Below are 21,677 nucleotides of genomic sequence, written 5' to 3'. Positions count from 1 at the left end.
CTTAAGCATACATTAATGTATCACACGTAAAGAGATTCAAGAAAACTGTGGCCCTGCATGCGGACTGCCACATAGTTGAAAAGCTGGTTAAAATCATCTTAGACAATAGACCTATAGAGTATTTCGCTCTTTGACGCCCTCTGCTGTTGGTCAAACGACTGAAATAATGATCCTGATGTTTCCCTGAGTTATTTGAATCACTATCTAATAAATGTGGCATGCTTTGCTCTTTTAGACTTGTAACTTGTAAACTAATAGTTTGTTAAATGGGTGGAACCATTAAAATTTAGTGCTCTATTAAAATGAAATGGCAAGAGAATTATAATAATTCTTGCTTGTAATCTGCTGAAACAGAGTAATCAAGGTATTTTTTTCCTGTTTGAACTAATGTGCATGTTTTTATTGTGTTTTAATGCGATTACTCTCATGACAAGACTTCATACAAGTCAAAAAAAAAAAAAAAAAAAAAAAAAAACAAATCCTTAGGTTTTAGCCAGCTTACTAAGAACTGTGTATCATCCATGTCTTCTTCAGTGGTCCCATCAGGCAAAGTCACACTCTAACGACTCAGAGCACTTTTTACTAAGTGTGTCAGACAAAATATTGTTCTCTTTCCATTGTTCCAGTCTGTTGCTTTCCTTATGGTTTTCGGAGACCCAACCACTGCAGCACCTCGCCAATCCTTTGGAACTCTGATGAAAGTAATATGGAATGGTGTGTGTGCTGTGACTTCATTCTGCCTGTGCTAGCACATTGTCTCTTTGCTTCTTGGCTCATACTGAGACCTGGATAATTAGTGAACATACTGCCAGTTGCTTTTTCAAACTTGAGCTATCTGAATAAGGTTGGATTATTCCAACTCATTACCCACTATTTGCTAATGACCTCTTGAGTACATGCAAATTGATGCTTCATGACCAGTTCTCCTGAAATTCTTACATTGCACATTTTTGCTCTCGTCTTCCCACTGGCTTTGAGTAACTGCACAAATCTCCATTTGTGATCTACTGTAAAATGCAGCCATGACCTAACCATCTATCTATACATTATACACCTATACATTATACATATATTCATCTATATTGTTGTGTTTGGTAAACTGTGTCTGGTAATCTAGCCTTTCAAGATCCAGAAACTTCTCAGTTACTTTTTGGTAATGGGAACTCCTTTTCTAATCTAAAATGTTTTATTGATCTTTTCAATATACATTTGTATTATAGTTAAGACCTCAAATTTTCAATGTGCATGTTTATGGAAAATAGTGGTTTGTTGGAGGAAATTAGAAAACATACAAATTTGTAAAAGATGCAGAAAGTGTTCTGATCAAAAATGTCAGCTCAAAAGGTTAAAAAATAAAATTAAAATAAAGTAAATGTGGAAGGTGCTCTTTGTTATGGAAACTTAATTCGTCATCTAGTAAGTTCCTTGGCACACTTCATTCGTTGAGTAAAACTGCCTTTATTGAATTTGGCTATTTCATAATTGAAACCATTTAATATTCAACAATGTGAATTGCAAACACATGCATATCAGCACAACTGTCTTCTTCGAGGTACCAAAGAAAAACTCAGAAGGCAGTTGTGCTGATACACGTGGGTTTGCAATCCACATTTTAGAGTTTTTTAATTGTTTTATTATGAAATAGCCAAATGCAATAAAGGTGGTTTTTACACTACTAATTTCTAGTTGCCTAGGAAACTGTGTGTGATGACAGAAAGTGTTATACAGTACAGTATATTACAGTTACTTTGACAATCTGGGGCACAAGAGAGAAATAAATTCCATCTGAAAGTGGTGAAACAACTCAATGTATTTTAGACTGACATCAGTTTCTACCACAGAACTGATTCTTGGCTAAAGCAATTGGCGTATTGCTCAAATGCCACTTCGGAATTTTATACATTTTATAGAATGGCCTAGTTCCATCCATGGCACCCATTTGTTTTCTCTGCATCTAATTAGATAACCATTACACAAACAGGATAATCTAGTGAAACATAATGTAATATTCTCGATAAACCTGATTTGTAGTTACAAATGTTGCTACACAGGTGTGTGACACAACCTGTCAAAAGAAATGTCTGATACTTCTTTAAAGGGATAGTTCACCCAAAAGGGAAATTCTCTCATCCTTTACTCACCCTCATGCCATTCCAGATGTGTGTGACTTTCTTTCTTCAGCAGAATACAAAGATATTTTTAGAAGAATATTTCAGCTCTGTAGGTCCATACAATGCAAGTGAATGCCCAATTCCCACTACTGAGTAGGTCCTTGTGGTGGCGTGGTTACTCACCTCAATCCGGGTGGCGGAGGACAAGTCTCAGTTGTCTCCGCTTCTGAAACCGCCAATCCGCGCATCTTATCACGTGGCTTGTTGTGCATGACACCGCGGAGACTCACAGCATGTGGAGGCTCATGCTACTCTCCACGATCCATGCACAACTTACCACATGCCCCATTGAGAACAAGAACCACTAATCAAAACCACGAGGATGTTACATCATGTGACTCTACCCTCCCTAGCAACTGGGCCAATTTAGTTGCTTAGGAGACTTAGGTGATTTTTGGAGCCACAAAGGCCTGATCACCATTCACTTGCATTGTATGGAACAAAAGAGCTGAGGTATTCTTTAAAAAATCTTTGTTTGTGTTCTGCAGAAGAAAGAAAGTCATACACATATGACATGGTATGAGGGTGAATAAATGATAAGAGAATTTTCATTTTTGTGTGAACTATCCCTTTAAGGCAGAAAAGAACTTGTTATAAATTCTATGGTCCACTGACAAATTAATGATTAGTAACTGCAAACTGAACATTTGTACTAACATAAAGAGAAGTTGATCTGGATTCTATCAACGATTACATCGAAATAAACTTCGCAATTTTGTCAATAAATGTTGCATTATTTGCATTGCATTTGTAATGACATGCACCGCACTCGAACTTTCATTGGATAGTAACACATGTGATTTGGATTAGGAAGAACGTGGTTGGCCAGGAATGCTGTTGAATAATTCATGAGGAGAAGAAAAACACATATGACTCATTTTCTTACCATTTTAAACAAACAGTTTAAACACCACAAGAGAATGATTTTAAGGTCAATGTTTCCACTATTATCAGCATACCATGTTATATAGATGCAAGTAATAAGTGTGCATGAATCTTGTTTATCTTCTCGGCACAGCAGGTTTTAGCCTAGTGGTGAGAGGCGTTACAGTCTGAATGTGAATTCACAAGTGTTTGTGCTGTATCAGCTTGCAATTGTTCCCCCTAAAGCGGCATTGTTTTAAAGTTGTTTTAGCTTAATTTTAAAAATTGCTGCCCGAGAGATGGCATCGGTAACGACGACGGAGCCGGGTTTTAATCCTGGGACCTTGGGGTTATCAGAGTCTGTAGTAGTCCCCGCTAGCATGTTTGCTCCAGGCCGGGGATGCGGCGATGATGACGGGACAGAGTGCTTCGAGGACGGGGAGATGTTCAACGGCGAGACCCTGGAACACGGCATAGACTTCTACAGCAAGGTAGGCCTGATATAGAGTCAAGCTTGACAGGCTAAATTATCGCATGTATATATGTAATATCTGTATATTTCTATCGCTATATTTGAATTGTAAACACATTTTGAGATTTCACACGTATACGAGCTAAGATTATTGTGATCCTACAACTGTGAAGCTATCTTTAGCTTAGCAGGCTAAATTAGTCTTTGCAATATTTAAACAATTGCGGGATCTTATGTATCATGCATCTAAAGGAGTGAGGTATACGAATATGTATTTGTGCTTTATCCATCTGTGTGTGGGTTTAGCTTTAATGCAGGCTGATTATAGATTGCATTTCGGCATTAAAGCAAATGAATGAAAGACGGCCGTTATCAATAATTAAAGAGATGACAACCTGACATTACAGTATCTGATGAAATTTCAGTGCAACACAGAGGTTATTTGCCTTTAGAGGGAGGGAGACAGAGGAGATATACTGAAAATGAAACCAGGAAATGGATATTAAATTACTTGATAACTTTTATCCATTGTTAAAGTTTTAACACGATTTATAGCAGTTGAGCTATGAAAAGAAAACCTGAAAAGAGGAACTGTAATTGAATATGAAAAACATGGTGTTTGGGTAGTTGAAAAATAACACTGTCATTAGTAATAATAATTATGTATGTGTATGTATGTATATATTTAACACACACACACATGCAGTATATACAATATGTGTGTTTTTCTATTCACTCAAATGCACCTGCAGGGTGATAAATTATTTTTAAATGGACATATATTTGATATAGTCTCTCATGTAGTATGAGGTCATAACTACATACTTATAGAATTACGTGTAGCATGTCACACTGCTTTGACATGTCATGTCAGCTACCCATGAACTCTAGTGTAAGTATACACTACATAACCTTGATGGATGTGGGAACCTAGACAGATGGCTGTTCGTGAAATAGTCTTGATTGAGCAGGACAGGCAGTTTTCTGCTGTGGCAGCTGCCGCCTTATCGTTCATCAACCCAGTTTTAGACTAACTCTAGGTGATGATCTGTTTACACGTTGATAGGGCTGAGCTCTATTTCTGCATTTTCGAGTGTATTGCATGATGTTCTGTCACTCCGCCTTGTGTGACATTACTCTTCACACTCTGATGTAACATGCAGTAAAGCCAGGTATCCTTTTTCCTCAGTTTATTGATCTTTGTTGACCTTTGTTTACACTGTCATTGAATCAGTCTGTGTGCATTTGTACTCTTTATGAGGTAAGTTACACAAAGAAAGAGGTTTGAAATTACACTCTGTATTTTTTTTCCTCATTAAAAAGCTGTACACAAAGGAATGAATAGGAACTTTAATTATTTTTTTTAAAAATTATTTACTTATGAGATGAAGACTCTAGTCATATCAGTAGACTAATAAAAGCTGTTTTATTTTACTTGGAGTGGATCGCTTCATGGGGACTAACACATTATTTTGGTAACCTTCCCGTTATTGGACACTTTGCCTGGAAAATAAAGTAATCATGGTTGAATATGGCGTTGGAAACTGAAGTGTTTTGTTTTTGTGTGATGCAAACGTGCCACTAGGTTTCAGACCTGGGGAATTAACACTTGGTCACCTCCTGCATTTTTATTAATTGGATTGCACATTCCATTTACACTCGACCACAGCAGTGTGTCTCGGCCAAACAAAGAAAAATCCGATCTAGAATTCCCACACCATATGCTAAAAAAACTTCAGAGTTCACTTCCGTGATTATGCTAATGCCAGGCAGTGAATTAAAAAAATGTGTTTTATTATTTGATTCTAACTAAGTGACTTTGCCCCGCTGTAACTCGAGTCTTTTGATTCTGTTGTGTTCACCAAAAAGATTCGTTCAGATTCGTCATTGATTTGTTCAATGACCATTTCTTCAAGTTACACCTTTGCGCCTGTAAATGGCCTGTAGTAGCCAAATGGCCGTCTTTTAAGTAATTGCTTTGAACCAAAAGCAGTCTTTCATGATCAGAACAAGTCTAATAATTCTTTATTAAAATTTGTTGTCTATACTTTTACTAAGATACTTCCGCACTGCAGGGTGTTTAACACATCATAAGTGTTTCCCCCCAAATGACAACAAAGCATATCTATCATACTGTCAACTGAGCGTGACTTTTTATCAAGCTATACAAAAAAAGACAACAGCCAGATGCATGTACACTTGACAGATTTTCATCTGGAATGCATCTCAAACCACCTTACCATTTGCACCTCTAAAACAAACAAAATGAACAAAATCTGTGTTGCACAATCACTCTGTATAGTATGCTTAAACTTTTAAGTAACAAGTACTATTCTTTTTTTTATGTTTCAAAGTTAGCCTTGGTCAGTCCCAATGGGGAACAGTATGACTTGTTACTACGGCAGCTGCGTGAGAGGATGGATGAGGGCTGCGGGGAGACCATCTATGTTGTGGGAGTGGGTTCAGGTAAGACCATGAACACTGCAAACTCTGAGATGGGTCCTGTGAGACCTTTGAGTTTTTCATGGAAACACACCAGCATGTTTCAATCTCACTCTCAGATGGAGGAGACTATGGTCTGAATGAGAGTGACATGCAGGCATCTGTTGCCACAGTGAAGTCCATGTGTGAGCAGATAGAGGCAGACCTCATCCTTTTGAGGGAGCGCACTGAGGCTGGTGGCCAGATCAGAGATTACCTTATTCGCCGCAGAGTAGGAGAGGCCGACTTCCTGGAGGTTAGGTGAGTGCATAGCACTATTACCGCCAGATGAAAGCAGGCGGTAAAATTAATTTTATTGAAAGAGATGTTTGTGTACATTTTCTATCGATCATATCAGCAGTAATTCATAAAATAATGATCAAAGGTAGAGAAGAGTGTTATAACCTGGCATATGTCCATATGCGCCTGTAGTCAAGCGTACTTTGTGCATGTTAAAGAGATGATTCAGGTGTCTGGATCACAGTGGTCAGATTTACTGTTCAGTCCTGCTAAAGTGTCAGATAACTGTGGTCTGCTGCATCCTCCATTATAAAGCGATCAAAATCGGCACGCAAGATTGGAATAGTGTGTGCACATTGCGCATGCAAATTGTGTTCAGCAGTGATTTTGTGGGCGTGTTTGCACTGTTGCCTGATTTGCATAATCCTAAATTTTGAGCGCTTTATAACGGAGGATGCAGCAGACCACAGTTATCTGACACACTTTGGTGGGACTGAACAGTATCACTGTCCACTGTGATCCAGACACCTGAATCATCTCTTTAACATGCAGAAAGTGCACTTGACTAAACGCGCATCTTGACATATGCCAGGTATTAACACTCTTTAGTGAATTGGGTGCTAAACCAGCATGTGCAAATAGCAGGCGCTTTTACCAGGCACAATTAGTTCTTGGTGAATTCCCCCCCATTATGTGAAAATTATGTAGTCATGAAATGAGTTTCATCAATGACATTTCCAATAGCCTATAACTTTGCAGACAAGGTTAGTAAGCAATTCTGTCACACTAGTTTTGTACCAAGATGTATATTGTTTAGGTCTCGTGACTATACTTTCAAAATAGTGTTTATTTGAATGTATATTGCATTGCCCTGTTTAACTTCATTTTAAGTATGATTAAGCACTGGCAAAAAAGTTTGAACCTGAAACATTCTTTTAAAGGCACATTGTTAATGTGTCTTCTAAGTCTTTAAAGAATCTTTACCTTTATGATGTTTCAAGTAGCCATGCTGCACTGCTGATTCAGTCATGATGGTCTCTCTCTCTCTCTCAGGGTGGCTGTAGTGGGGAATGTTGATGCAGGTAAGAGCACACTCCTGGGTGTGCTGACTCATGGAGAGTTAGATAATGGCCGTGGCTTTGCACGACAGAAGCTCTTCAGGCACAAGCACGAAATGGAGAGTGGCCGCACCAGCAGCGTGGGCAACGACATCCTGGGATTCGACCAGGAGGGCCAGGTAGTCAACAAACCTGACAGTCACGGGGGCAGTCTGGACTGGACCAAGATCTGTGAGAAGTCTTCTAAAGTCATCACCTTTATTGACCTTGCTGGCCACGAGAAGTACCTGAAGACCACTGTGTTTGGAATGACTGGTCATCTGCCTGATTTCTGTATGCTGATGGTGAGGAGGGGAGACATGCAGTCAAACTATCCACCTTTTTCTACATCCTGTGATGCTTAATGTGAAATGTGGGCGTTACTTCCATTATCAAGTGAACGCAGTTGTTGTTTCGGCATATGTCCATTCATTCTTTCATTGTCGTGTTGGGCTTTCGTGGAAATTTCATGATGACATCAATCACTATGTCAGTGTGTTACTGAATGATAATAAGCTGCAAAAAGTCATAATAGACAAAGAAAGCGTGAACAAAACTGGTGCGCGGTTTCTCCCAGATGCAGTTTAAATTTAATCTAAACACAAATGCAGATTAAATTATCTGTTGTTTTAGCGGAGTACCTGTGTTAGTTCAGCTTCAGATGTGTGTGCTTGTCATCTTGTCACCCTGCATGTTCAAATCAGGATGGCGTTTACACCTTAAATGCGATGTGGTCACATGTTTTTTTGTAATCCAATCATAAAACGTTTTGCACCCTGTTTACAACTATATTTACCATTTGTGATCGTTGTCATCCGAAACGCATCTTAATACCAATTGTAAAAAGGGTCTAAAATGACTGCAGCCGAAACTAGTGAATGCTATAGAACAACTTCCAGCGAAATTCGCACACACATCCGTTTCCCGTGTAAGACCCCCAGGAAAAAGGTAGATTAAGAAAGTCTACATAGACAGCTATCTTCTAAGGGAGCATCCTAGCCTAAATGGAACCTTATAAATCATATCTCATGATTTGAAATGCTCCTTATGGGTCAACTCCATTAACTGTCACTCATGTTGCATGGTTAGCACTCCTTGAGGACAGAATAAAATATTTCTAGATGTTTTTACTCAACTTCATCTTTAGATAAAAATGGGATTGCCTTATCCACAAAGGATACATAAGATACTACCTTAAATATTGGCCAAAAAGAAGAACAGAATTAGGCAACAACATTTTGCTGCCTACTGTTTGAAAGCCTTAAAATGTTGCCACAATGGACCGCTCAATAGGGATTATAAACAAGTGTATGCCTCTGTATTTGCACTGATGATTCTCAAACATTCAGAAGCTGAGACCTTCATGGCTATTCTCTTTCTGTCACAGATTGGAAGTAATGCAGGAATTGTTGGCATGACCAAAGAGCACCTCGGCTTGGCATTAGCCCTCAATGTTCCTGTCTTTGTGGTGGTCACTAAGATTGACATGTGTCCAGCTAATATTCTTCAAGGTGAAACACATCCACAGATAGAAGTTAAAACTCCATTGTGTATTGACCACAAAATAATGGAAAGAATACTAAAGAAATGTGTTAATATTTCAGAGACCTTGAAGCTCCTGCAGAAGATCTTAAAGTCTCCAGGCTGCAGAAAGATCCCTGTGCTGGTCCAGAACAAAGATGATGTCATTGTCACAGCATCCAACTTTAGTTCGGAGAGGTAATGCCCTGCAGTCCACACTTCTCTTTGCTCACCTGCCAACTTTGAATCATATGCTATGTTTCTCCTCAGTGGAACACAGGAACTTCTGCTGGGTCATTTGCACATGACATTACCATCGTTCTGAATCCTATTGTAGTGCTACAAATCCAAACCCATGTGTATATTTGTTTGTTTTGTAGAATATGTCCCATCTTCCAGATCTCTAATGTCACAGGAGAGAACATGGATCTACTCAAGATGTTCCTGAACCTGCTCACCTCCAGAAGCTCATTCAAAGACCATGAGCCTGCAGAGTTCCAGATAGATGACACCTATTCAGTACCAGTAAGCATGCTGTCTGTCTCCCTCTATTTATACATGTTATATCTCTCCCCTTTCTCAACAGTCTGATCTGTATGACAGGGAGTGGGGACAGTAGTGTCAGGGACCACGTTACGTGGGCTGATTCGGCTGAATGACACTTTGCTTCTCGGACCAGACCCTTTGGGCGCTTTCCTCCTCATCACTGTCAAGTCTATTCACCGCAAGAGGATGCCTGTGAAAGAGGTCCGTGGTGGCCAGACGGCCTCCTTTGCTCTGAAAAAGGTATTTTGTAATGCCATTTTAAGCCTTAATTTCTATTCTGTCAATAACTAAAGAAAACCGGATATTATTTGTTTCTGGAACAATATGTACATACTTAGGATTGAATCTGCAATCAAAATAATCAAAAATTACCTTATTTACTCTCTTAATGCACATTCCTGGTCTTACTCTGCATGTTATTCCAAATAAAATTTTTGTCTTTTGAATATTCTGTTCCACTCTGAAGTATGTAAGATTAAGAAAGTAAAATAGGTTGCAAAGAGTTGTATTTACCTGCTAATGTTTCATGTTGACTTGCTAATTATGTTTCATGTCTTGTTGTTCATTCCAACCCCTTTCCCTTCTTATTACTCTCTGTTTCAGATTAAACGCTCGTCAATAAGGAAGGGCATGGTCATGGTGTCACCAAGATTAAACCCACAGGCATATTGGGAGTTTGAGGCCGAGATACTAGTTTTACATCACCCGACGACCATCTCCCCTAGATATCAAGCCATGGGTGAGATGCAAATGCTCTCTCAGTGTATCTAATTTTGAACATTTGAGAATGCAAGAGATTGCAAACAGGGGTGCTTCTCATTTCTTAAATTGTGAATCCTTGCTCCTCCGTCCTTGAGCCCGTGACCTGGAAACTGATCAAAATCCAGCATCATTAAAGAAGTATCAGTTCTCTAAATGCACCGCTCGGACAGAGGAAGCTTTCTGAGGACACTTGAGCGAGGAAGCACAGGAGCATCTTATGTGGAAGACTTTTTTTCTCGAAGCGCTTGACAAACTCAATTCTCTTCCCCCTTTAAATCTGACACAAACGTTTTAATTCAAGTTTCACCTTTGCAGTTTAAATAAACCATAATTGTCGCCTACTTTAAAAGTCTTGAATCTTGAATTATTATGTTTTATTATTAAATGTTTCAACAACATAACGGCAAATGCTCTGAAGTAATGCAGCTGCGCAGGGGCAGTGGTGCTCTGAAGTAATGTGTGAGCAAGGACATTCCATTTTACAAAAACATCTTGCTTCGATTCCTTCGTCCTCTTTCTTTTCCTTGCATCTTTTCCTAGTTTTCTAAAAGGGTGGAACTAGGACGTAAGGAAAGGAAACAAGGATGCTCAATTTTAGAAATGAAAAGCACCGCACATCTTACGAAATCCTTCTTACCATCTGTCTCGCTTTTCTCTTTCTTTGCATAGTGCACTGCGGCAGCATCAGGCAGACAGCCACTATACTGTCTATGACCAGAGACTGCTTACGCACAGGAGACAAAGCTACCGTACACTTCCGCTTCATTAAAACTCCAGAGTACCTGCACATAGACCAGAGGCTAGTCTTCAGAGAAGGGAGGACTAAGGCTGTGGGCACCATCACAAAGGTCAGCTTCATGGGGTCTAAAACAGGGTACCCGCAAGTCCTTAAAGTTTTAAATTTACTCTAAAATTTAAGGCCATAAAAAGTCTTAAATATCTGAAATTACAAGAAGTCTTAAATTTTGGTGTGTGAATAGAGGAGATGCTTAAACAGCAGAATCTGCGCAAGTCAAAATCATCTCTCTCTCTGTCTCTCTCTCTCTCTCTCGTGCATCCATCATTTAGCAGCTGATGCTTGAGTTTAGTGTGAGCGCATGCAGGGAAGCACATTTTTACTGAACTTACAATGTTACACATGTATAAACCTTCATAAACCTGTTAATCTGAAATGCAAATGGTGTTATTCTGCGTCTCTGTAAGCAAGCAATGTGCTAACATTATCCCTCCTGCTTATAATCGACAAAGCTGTCAACGTTGTAATTTGCAAGCGCTCGAGGTTGGAGCGGTCTTTTGATGCCTTTCAAATCATGGCGCTTCCTTATTTTACATTACCTTTGACAATAATTGTAAAGCTAACAGAACTACTCAGCTGCAGAATTACATCTGTTACATCTCCATCTCTCTAGATATGACATATACAGGTAGTTTCTCTACCATCTGAATCAGTCAATTTAAATTCTTTGGTAATAATATACTAAACAATAACAATATAATTATATAAATAATATAATATTAATAATATGCATAATATATATTATCTATATTTAATGTGTATATAATCGGTTTTCAATATACATCATAACTAATTATGCAGCACAGTTCTTTCATAATTTAATCTGTTAACATTTTCAGTACATATTGTCAACTTTAAATGGCCATTTTTAAGGTAACTGACGAGTTTTGACTTTTACTTGAGATATTTCACACAAAAATGAAAATTGTCATCACTTGCCTTCATGCTGTTACAAACCTGTATGACTTTCTTAATTCAGTGGATATCAAAAGGAGATATTAGGGAGTTTGTCACCATTCACTTTCATTGGATGAAAAAAAGATGCAGTGACAGTGAATGAGACTAAACGTTTTGCTTAACATCTCCTTTTTTGTCCCACAGCAGAGAAAAATTCATACAGACTCAAGAGTGAACAGTAATGACAGAAATTTCATTTTTAAATGAACTGCCCTTTAACTACCTGTTAAAATATTTGTATCTGCCAAGAAAAAAAAAATATGTAAATGTTATTTGGCACATGCTAGACCTTATTCACAGCAGCACCATCTTTGATATTTAATGGGAATGACAACAAAACTGTGAGGGATAGACTTATAGTCTCTTCAATGGGCTGTACTGCAGTTTAAAGTGTTTTTGGATTGTTCCGTAGACAAAACATTGAAAAATTTCTTTTCAAGGCCACTCAGTAGACAAAAAACTCCAGACAACATGAGTTGTGGTAAATCAGATGGGATCTAGGAGCTTTTTAAAGCTTTATACCGTGCATGCCATTGAAGAGATGGTAAGTCTATCCCTCACAGCCTCATTTCCCTTCCCATTTAAAATCAAACATGGCGCTACTGTGAATAAGGTCTATAGACCAATCCTCTTGTTTACAAAAATGTCAGTGCATGCGCAGTAAGTGGTGGCAGAAAGCCCGCTAACTGTTGTGTTAGATTTGACAAAACCATCATAAATACAAACATATTCTTAGCGATAAAATTACTATAATGAAATGAAATAATAACAAACATGTAATCATGTTTGCTATAAACTTTTGCTGCAAAGTTGTGAGTTGAAATGATCTCCTTAGTCCAGTCAGCTCTGTTGATGGCTTGATGCCACAGCAGTCAACGAGAGCCCTCGGAATAATTTTTCAACAATGTAATCCGATAAAAGTTTACTTTTTGTGCATGATTTTTGCCACCACGTCCGTGTATGACATATGCGGTGACGTTGCCAAAGCATTGGTCTATTGCGTCACGTCTTGCTGGAAAGCAAGTGACTAAAAAGATGGGTCACAATAAAGGCTACATACTTTAGGCTACATGCATTCATAATGAATTCATACAAAGTTTTAATATTGTATTAACTTATTTAAAAAAAGAAAACACATAAATGCACAATAAAATATAAAAAACATGTCCAGAGTCATCCAAGTAGCCTCAGTGGTTTTGTATTTACCTGCTAATGAATTAATGTTTTTTTTTATTGCGAAAGGGGTCTTACATTTTTATTTTATTCATCCTTAAAAATTCTTAAAAAGATTTACATTTCATTCCTTTGAACCTGCAGATACCCTGTAAATGGGTGCAGGTCAGGACCGAAAGCAAGAAAGTGTTGCATTATTTTTAAAGAGGTTGCCAAGCAGATGAGGATTATGAAATGGACGCTGGCATAATTTTTAATCATAATTTTATATCTATTACCTATATATCTAGTTTCTAGCTTCATGTCTCTCATTGCATTCTGTGGTCTTTTTCTTCTTGCATAATACAATTTCAACACATCAATATCTCATGGCCATTTATTTACCTACAGTATTTGATAAGCAAGTAATAACTTTGGGGTCCTGTCAGGGTTTATTACGCAGTAATGATCAGCTGACTGTGCATTATCCCTTATTTGACTGTTTAAACAAATTTGATCACTTTTGTTCTCTTGGCTTGTAGTTGCTCCTATCAACAAATAATCAACCGTCAAACTCCAAACCTCCACAAATCAAGATGCAGTCAACAAAGAAAGCTCCAGTTAGGAGAGAGGATGGAGTGGCACCATCCAGTGAGGAGACCACAACCACAGGAGTGCCAGCCACTCAGCACAATGTACCACAACAGGTACAGAGAATAAAAAAATAAAGGGGGATTTAGGATGAACTTTAGATGTAAAACTATTGCCAGTTTCTCTTTCTGCTGTGGTTTTACAGCAGTGCACATCTGTCCGATCTAATCACTTTGTATCACTTTTTCCCCACACTCCCAATCATTTAAATTTTTCTTTCGATTGTCACGTTCAATATTTCATTTTCTTCACCTGCATCATGTCCTTATGTTTCTCTTTCATCACCTTGAAATCCACCTTATTTCTTTTCAACATGATTTTTTCCTACCCCTCTATCCCTTGCCCACACACTGCTCTATTTTGCTTTCATTTGCCCTTCTCTCTCACACTTTTAACCGCTTCAGACAGAGGTGGAGGAAGACCCTCAAAATAATGTGGGCAACAAAGAGAACAAGGTAAAAAAGAGAACCATTTCGGATGACTCGCTCATTCCAGAGACTCACAGTTACCCTCTCATAGAAATTGTGCTGTGTTTATACTGAAAAAACTTGGTTCTTTGTGTCTCACATTTGACCAAAGACATGGCATAAGGATAGCATGACACTTATTTTACCCAAATTTACTGAGACATGCATGTAGGTCAAGCATGTAACCACATAATTTAATTTTGAGAGGGTGTGTGTTTAATACTTGCTGTAAACATTTTTATATTTATCTTTTATATACATGTCAAATGGGAAGCTCTAAATGGAATTTGGCTTAAAAAATGGTCTAATTTTAGATAACTGTAAAACACTTGTTGCTGTGTAATTGGGTACTAAGTACTGAGTAATACTAATGAACAAACTACACGTACTTACTGTGTAATGTGTGAAGCTCCTAATTAGTTATCACTGTGCTGTTACACAGACACTAGGAATGGGTGAAAATGTAGATTTTCCAATGGATCGCGATCTTCATTTGACCGATATTGATTGTTAAATCCCAAGAGTGTTTTTTCAAAGTTTTTTTAACTTTATGTGCAACTCTCTACAATGCGAGTGAATCACTCGCATATGAGACCAAATTTCACACTACATGACTAAAAATGTCTGTGATTAGCCACTGGCTGATAAATGTTCAAATTTCACTCACCAGTGTTTAAGTTCAGCATCCTTTCACTGCATGTTGAGAGTAAACGTTTGGTTTGACTTGTTCAGTGTGTGTCCAAAGATGAGATCCACGCAATCCATTTGTCATTGAATAATAGCTCTTTTAACATCCTTTATAGCAGGGGTCGGAAACCTATGGCTTGCGAGCCACAAGGGGCTTTTTGTTAAAAATCGAGTGACTCATTGTTAAAAATCAAGTGGCTCGACGGGTGTCTCACCATTCACCAACACATGATCGTTTAAAACTTTCTAGAGATAATTTTCCTAGATTTTCTAGAGAAAGTGTGGGTGCGATTGTAAAGTCATTGACACAGTTTTGAAGTCATTTTTGATTTCTTTTCTCCCGAATTTGTTGTAGAATCTACTACTGGTGAACAAGGTTTGAAATGAACACCCGCCAAATGCAGATTTTTCATGCGCAGTGGGGGGTAATTTTTCTGATGTACCATCCACTGTAGAGGGTGAACTGTAAGACTTTTTGGAGCGATATATTACAAGAAATTAGACACAAAGATGCATGTTTGAAGAAACGTGTGATTTATACAACCCCAATTCCGAAAAAGTTATTACAGTATAAAAATGCTAATAAAAACAAATAGGAGTGATTTGTAAATTATATTTACCCTTTGCTATATTGAAAACGCTACAACTAAACATTATATGATGTTTTACCTTGTGAATTTAATTGTTGTTTTTTTTTTTAATGTACAGTCATTTCAAATCAGATCATTGCAACATGCTTCAAAACAGTTGAGACAGGGGCTAATAACAGTTTGATGAGATCAAATAATAAGGCAATATGAAACAGGAGATGTTAAACAGGTGAGGCAATTGTGTCATAGTATTTAAGAAGCCTCTAAAAACAGCCTAGTCCTTCAAGAGCAAGGATCATTTGAGACTTGTTAATTTGCCAACAGATACTTCAGCAAATAATCCAGCACTTTGAGAACAATGTTCTCCAAAGACAAATTGGAAGGATTTTGGGCATTTCATCCTGTTCAGTGCACAATATAGTTAAAAGATTCAAGGGATCTGGTCAAATCTCAGTACGTAAAGGGCAAGACGAAAACCACTTCTGAATGTGCGTGATTTCTGATCCCTCAGACATCACTGTCTTAAAAAAAACATCATTCATCTGTAATAGATATCATGAACATGGGCTTGGGATTACTTTATTAAACCTTTGTTAGTCAACACCACACACTGCTGCATCCACAGATGCAAGTTAAGACTTTACTATGCAAAGCAGAAGCCCTACATCAACACTGTCCAGAAGCACTGCTGACTTCTCTGGGCTCGGTCTCATCTGTGATAGAAAGTAGACAAAGAGGAAAAAGGCCATCCAAGCTGTTCTCAGCATCAGGTCCAAAAGCCAGTGTCTGTATGGGCCAGGGGTGTGTCAGTGCCCATGGCATGGGTAACTCGCACATTTGTGAGCACACCATGAATGCAGACAGATATGTAACATTTTTGGTACTACATATACTGCCATCAAGCACCGTCTTTTCCAGGTACATCCTGCATTTTCCAGCAGGACAATTTCAAACCACATACTGCCCGGATTTCAAGGGCATGGCTGTGTATGCAGAGTGTGGGTGCTAGATTGGCCTGCCTGCAGTCCTGACCTGTCTCCAGTTGAGAATGTGTGGCGCATTATGAAGCACACCATATGGCAATGAAGATCCTGTACAATTGTGCAGCTGAAGACCTACATAATGGATGATTGGGGGAAAATTCCAATTTCTAAACGTAAACTTGTGTCTTCAGGGCCTAAATGCTTAATAAGTGTTATTAGAAAAAATGGTGATGTTTCACAATGGTAAACACTCGACTGTCCCAACTTTTTTGGAGTCTGTTGCAATCATCTGATTTGAAATTACTGTACATTTAAAAAAAATAAATACAAAAATTAAATTCACAAGGAAAAACAATATGTTTAGTTGTAGTGCTTTCAATATAGCAAAGGGTGAATATAATTTACAAATCACTCCTTTTTGTTTTTATTATCATTTTTCATACTGTCCCAACTTTTTCGGATTTGGGGTTATATTTTGAAGAAATGCAGGGATTTCATGCGCAGGTAATTTTGCTCATCTACCCGCAACAGGCGGATGACCTGTAAGACTAAGATGTCTCTGAGTGACTCATGATGTTAGACACAAGACACGTGCTTGAAGAAACTTTATTATATTTTATTATATAAAAACAGACAAAAGAAAAGCTGTCAATGCTCGTGTCTGATTCGCTGTTTGTTCAGAGGCGTGCAGCAGGACCCTGTCTCATGGAACAAGCGCATGTAAAAAGAGTTTTCATTCCTTTTTCTCTGTTTCATTCGACTGAAAACTGTTTGCAAGAATAATGTCGTCTATGAGAATGCTGCAAATGATCTCCAATCATCTCAGGAGGTGCTGTGAGTTTAGTTCGCTGTTACACATTGTGAATGCAACTCTGCAGTTTCAGTAATATATATATTTCTGTTAAAGAAACAAAGATAAAATTGATTAAATCATAAAGTAATACAAGACACATTCTATTTTCTTTTCTTTAGGCAGCATTAACTGTATTACCGAAACGCAATGCAAACACATTCGATAAGAACACACATTTGGCAGCATTATTTTGGGAACACAAGGGAATTTATTAGGCTTATTTATTATGTTTATTATTATTATCTTTAAATTTATAATTGTCTTTTTGTGGGCTATTAGTAATTTTTCGCCTATTGTTGTTGACAGATGCTTGCGTGATGACAAATGGGGCCGTTGGAGACGGTAAATGTTTGGATTTGGGGAGGTGGTTATATAAGATTTCACTTCGTTATTTTAATTGCTTTTTTAGTTTCTTTTAAAGTGCATTTAGAAATGTCTACGTTTTTCGTGTTTCAATAAATTAATTTTTAAAGCAAAATCTATAAAGCAAAAACAATCACCAACCCTCGGCAGGGGTGTTGACTATATAATCGGATATCGCAGTATTTTCTAAGGTGATTATCGTTAAAATATTTTTTACATATTGCCCAGCCCTATAGGGAAGTGAACTTTTTCATGAACAAATGTAAAATGAAGTGATTTTATTCATTTTATGGAGACCCGCACAAACACGTGTACTCAATTCCATATTGCACCATGTTACTTTTAATTGTTGCATACCACATATGAAGATATTGAGGAAAAAATTTTTAAAACAATGAACATTTTAAAAGTCCTGGCCAATACAGAATGGGCTGCGGACACTACCGTTCTTTTACATCTCTTCAGAACATGTAGATATGGTCAGGCAAGGAAGTCACACATTCGAACACTTGACAGAATACACCATCAGGGAATACGTCTAGCTCTTGGAGCCTTTATAGAATTTATACAGAAGCCGGTGAACCTTCTCTTCAGAATAGGCATCTGAAACTGGCCTTAAAATATGCAGTCAAACTCAAAGCAAATCTCAGTAATCTGGCCTTTACACCAGTATTCCAACCAGAATGTTCGCATCTGTATGAAGCTAGACCTAAAACGATCAAACCTTTTGGAATATGGATTAATCCATACTTGGAGAATTTGAACATCAAACTGGACAACATAAGACAGTATCATTTTTGGCCTGTTCCCCCCTGGACTTTAAAAAAAACAACTATTATGGCATTGGCACAACTAAAAAAGGCAGAAACACTTCCCAACGTGTATCAACAGGAATTCTTGGAACTGAAATGTAGTTTCCCACTCCATAGTACAGTATTCACAGATGGATCCAAAACGGATAACAGTGTATCAGCAGCAGTAGTGATTGGAGATCAACAATATGGCATATGTATTCCAGAACAGAGCTCCATCTTCACAGCTGAGGCCCGAGTGCTGCTACTAGCACTGGAAATCATTGAGCAGGGTTGAGGACAAAACTTTTTAATTGCTTCAGACTCTTGCAAAGTCTTGCCTTCAAGCACTTGAATCCATGGAGACCGATCATTCCATAATCATAAACATTTTGACTAAAATATATCGATTACAGAAGAAGGATTTCAACATTATTCTCTGTTGGGTGTCGGGACATATCGGTCTGGCAGGAAATGAAAAAGCAGCTATGGTTGCTAAAGAGGCATTAAACATGGAGATCTCGGAATGTCTGATACCACCCTCTGACCTCAGGCCATTAATAAACTCATATATCACCAGTTAGTGGCAGTCAGAATGGAATGAGTGCAATAGCAATAAATAATACAAAATAAACCCCAGGGTCCAAAGAAATTACTCTCAAAATGTTAAATCTAGGCATGACCAAATAGCGTTTACCAGATGCCGACTGGGCCATTCAAGACCAACACATGCGTTTTTACTGACTGGTGAAGATCTTCCCTTACGTATACCTTGCCAACTCTTATGACCATCAAGCACTTTTGGAACTATCAGACAATGCTTTTATATGGAGACTTGTTTAATAGATATTTTTTTTAAAAGTACCATCTGAACAGATTTGACAGTTTTTATCATGTATAAATTTTAAATGTCTTATTTAATATTGTAAATATTTATTGATGAACCTTTGTTTGCCATGTGAATAGCCTGGTTGCTGACATGGTGTTAAAACTAAATAAATAATTGTTGCATATTTGTTTGTTTTTGTGTTTTTGAGTTTTGTGCTGTGGACATAAACATTTTATTTTATTGAAAAACGTTTTTTGAAAATAGTAAATTATTAGTTTGTGCTATGGTTCTTTTGGAAAAATGCATCAAACAAAAATAAAAAAATTGGATCCTTAGTGAAAAAAGGTTCCTGACCCTTGCTTTATATTCTTAAGTCAGTTGTTGATCAAAAACAAGAAAAAAAATAAACATTTAATACTAATCACAGAATTGCACAGATGAGGTTAAGAAACCAGTTGTCCTCTTTTTGTTAATATGCGCTCATTTACAGAACTGCTGGGTTTCTTAAAGAGACAGTACCTATTTTTTTTTTTTTACCATGTTTTCTATAAATCAGTGTAAATACTTGTACAAATTATGCTTGTTAACAATTAACATGTAACAAAACATTTTCAATATAATATATTTATTGATGGAATTCATGGACTAGTTCATTTTTAAAAGCTTAAATGTGACCAAAATGATGAAAAACAAATGAACGGCATTAGCTGGGAGAGAATATCTTTCATTTGTTAGTTGCCATATTAGGATTAAGTATAAAGTTTTGACTACAACAATCATCTTACAACTTTCTTTCCTCTTTTCCTCTGAAGCCAAAGTCTGGAGGCAGAAGACGAGGGGGTCAACGGCATAAAAGCAAACCTCAAAGCAACAACACAGTAACCCTTGCTGGTGCGGTAGGGGGCTGCTAAACTCCCCCTCTAAGAGTTCAGTACAGAAGAATCTGAACAGTCCAGTATGCCCTCCATGTTTTACTCTTGCATTTTACCTGCCCATATGGACCATCCCACCTCTATTACAAGACTTAGGAGTTAACAGAGCCAACATGCACATTTTGTGAATTTTAACTTATTATAAGATGCGTGTGTTCTTAAACTGTATATATGGTAGATATTGAGAATATAGGACAAACATACTGCATGGTGGTTCTTTTTTGGCTGTTAATGTCACCTTAAAAAGGATCATCTTTAAGCACCAATCTCTTTTCTTACTTGCTAAATGGCTGTCATTCTTATCACATTGTAAGAAAATCCTTTTGGAAATTGTTACGTAAAGCTTGGGCTGAACTCTTATGTAGCTAACCGTTTTAAAGGGAGTATTAACAAGCCTCATCACACAAACATGTTTCATTCTAATTATCATTACAGTGTGAAGTAGTGAAAATTCCTGATTTTCAGTAGACATAATGGCCTGGATTCACTGGAGGCTTTAAGACACTGACTGCAGAGTTTGTTGGCAGCTAGATTATTGTGGTATGCAAATTGACAATTGAAAATACTTAATCTTGAAGGAATATGTCACACTTAATATTGCTAACATCATAACAGTCTATTTACAGTGCTCCAAAATCCTGTCAAGTTGAGCAAACCCCCAGACAAGACTTTGCTCCAGTTCTGGGAACACATTTAAATTGTAAAATAAGAAATTACGTTAATGAGTGCAATTTGCCACATCGATACCCAGAAAAATACACAAGCGTAAGGGAGGCATTGTAGATGTCAGAGATTTAAAAATGAAAATTTCCTGTAATGGTTTCTCTTAGGGAATCTTTACAAAACATAGTGCCAGTAGTTAGATTTGTTCTTTAATATGGAAGTCAGTTTACATGCAACATTTTATGAATCAAGTTGTTATTTTGGCAATGACAGTCCTCCACATCATAATAAACACTTGCTGTAAATTGGTTATCACTGGTTTTACTATGAGCTTTAGTAATAACACCCTTCCAGACCAAACTCTCTGTTTACATGTTGTGAAACTCATTTTCCATTAAATAAACTGATGTTGACAATTTCAGCAGTGTGTGACTCCCTCTGTTCTGGTCTGTTTTTGAGAGTTTGATCTAGCTGCCTGTGGTAAAGCAGCTCAATTAAGTTTCACTTAATGATTTTCACGTAGTCTTTATATTTAGTTTTATTTACTTTTTAAAATTGAATTACATCATATGCTGAGAAAGGCTCCCAAATAATAAATTAATGTAAATAATTGTACAATATGTAATAATTCAGATAATTTAAATACATAACATTATGGTGGCAGACGACTAACACTGATTAGACAATACAAAAAGCGGCTTTAGAAGTCAATATATTTATTTAATTTCCATGTTATTGAACTTAAGCCAATCAATGGCAATAGGTCAGAGGCAGACTTTAAGGCAGTTCTCAGGACATGTACTTGAATC

General features: G+C 37.5%; 1 protein-coding gene across 2 annotated transcripts; it reads left to right on the top strand.

The window, feature by feature from the left end:
- Nucleotides 1-3,071: 3,071 nt before the first annotated feature.
- On the top strand, nucleotides 3,072-21,289 carry LOC127449733 (GTP-binding protein 1-like). Of its 2 annotated transcripts, XM_051713249.1 has the most exons (13): nucleotides 3,072-3,526; nucleotides 5,862-5,973; nucleotides 6,069-6,249; nucleotides 7,282-7,630; nucleotides 8,713-8,836; nucleotides 8,930-9,044; nucleotides 9,227-9,371; nucleotides 9,450-9,632; nucleotides 9,996-10,131; nucleotides 10,824-11,002; nucleotides 13,602-13,766; nucleotides 14,115-14,165; nucleotides 20,086-21,289. In XM_051713249.1, exons 1-13 carry the CDS (start codon nucleotides 3,335-3,337, stop codon nucleotides 20,182-20,184), a joined length of 2,031 nt encoding a protein of 676 aa, XP_051569209.1. In that variant the 5' UTR covers nucleotides 3,072-3,334; the 3' UTR covers nucleotides 20,185-21,289. The 2 variants fall into 2 exon arrangements, with proteins under 2 accessions (XP_051569209.1, XP_051569210.1); XM_051713250.1 differs by lacking the exon at nucleotides 14,115-14,165 and having other exon boundaries at nucleotides 3,074-3,526.
- Nucleotides 21,290-21,677: the final 388 nt, after the last annotated feature.

This window comes from Myxocyprinus asiaticus, chromosome 13 (genome assembly GCF_019703515.2).
Source record: "Myxocyprinus asiaticus isolate MX2 ecotype Aquarium Trade chromosome 13, UBuf_Myxa_2, whole genome shotgun sequence".
In the NCBI taxonomy this organism is placed as follows: Eukaryota; Metazoa; Chordata; class Actinopteri; order Cypriniformes; family Catostomidae; genus Myxocyprinus; species Myxocyprinus asiaticus.
Note: the sequence above shows the minus strand (reverse complement) of the source record. Positions and strands in the feature narration are given on the sequence as shown.

Coding starts and splice junctions, on each gene's coding strand:
- LOC127449733 (XM_051713249.1), top strand. CDS start 3,335: ATGGCATCGGTAACGACGACGGAGCCGGGTTTTAATCCTGGGACCTTG. Junction 9,372..9,449: donor ATGACACCTATTCAGTACCA/GTAAGCATGCTG, acceptor TCTGTATGACAG/GGAGTGGGGACAGTAGTGTC. Junction 9,633..9,995: donor CCTCCTTTGCTCTGAAAAAG/GTATTTTGTAAT, acceptor TCTCTGTTTCAG/ATTAAACGCTCGTCAATAAG.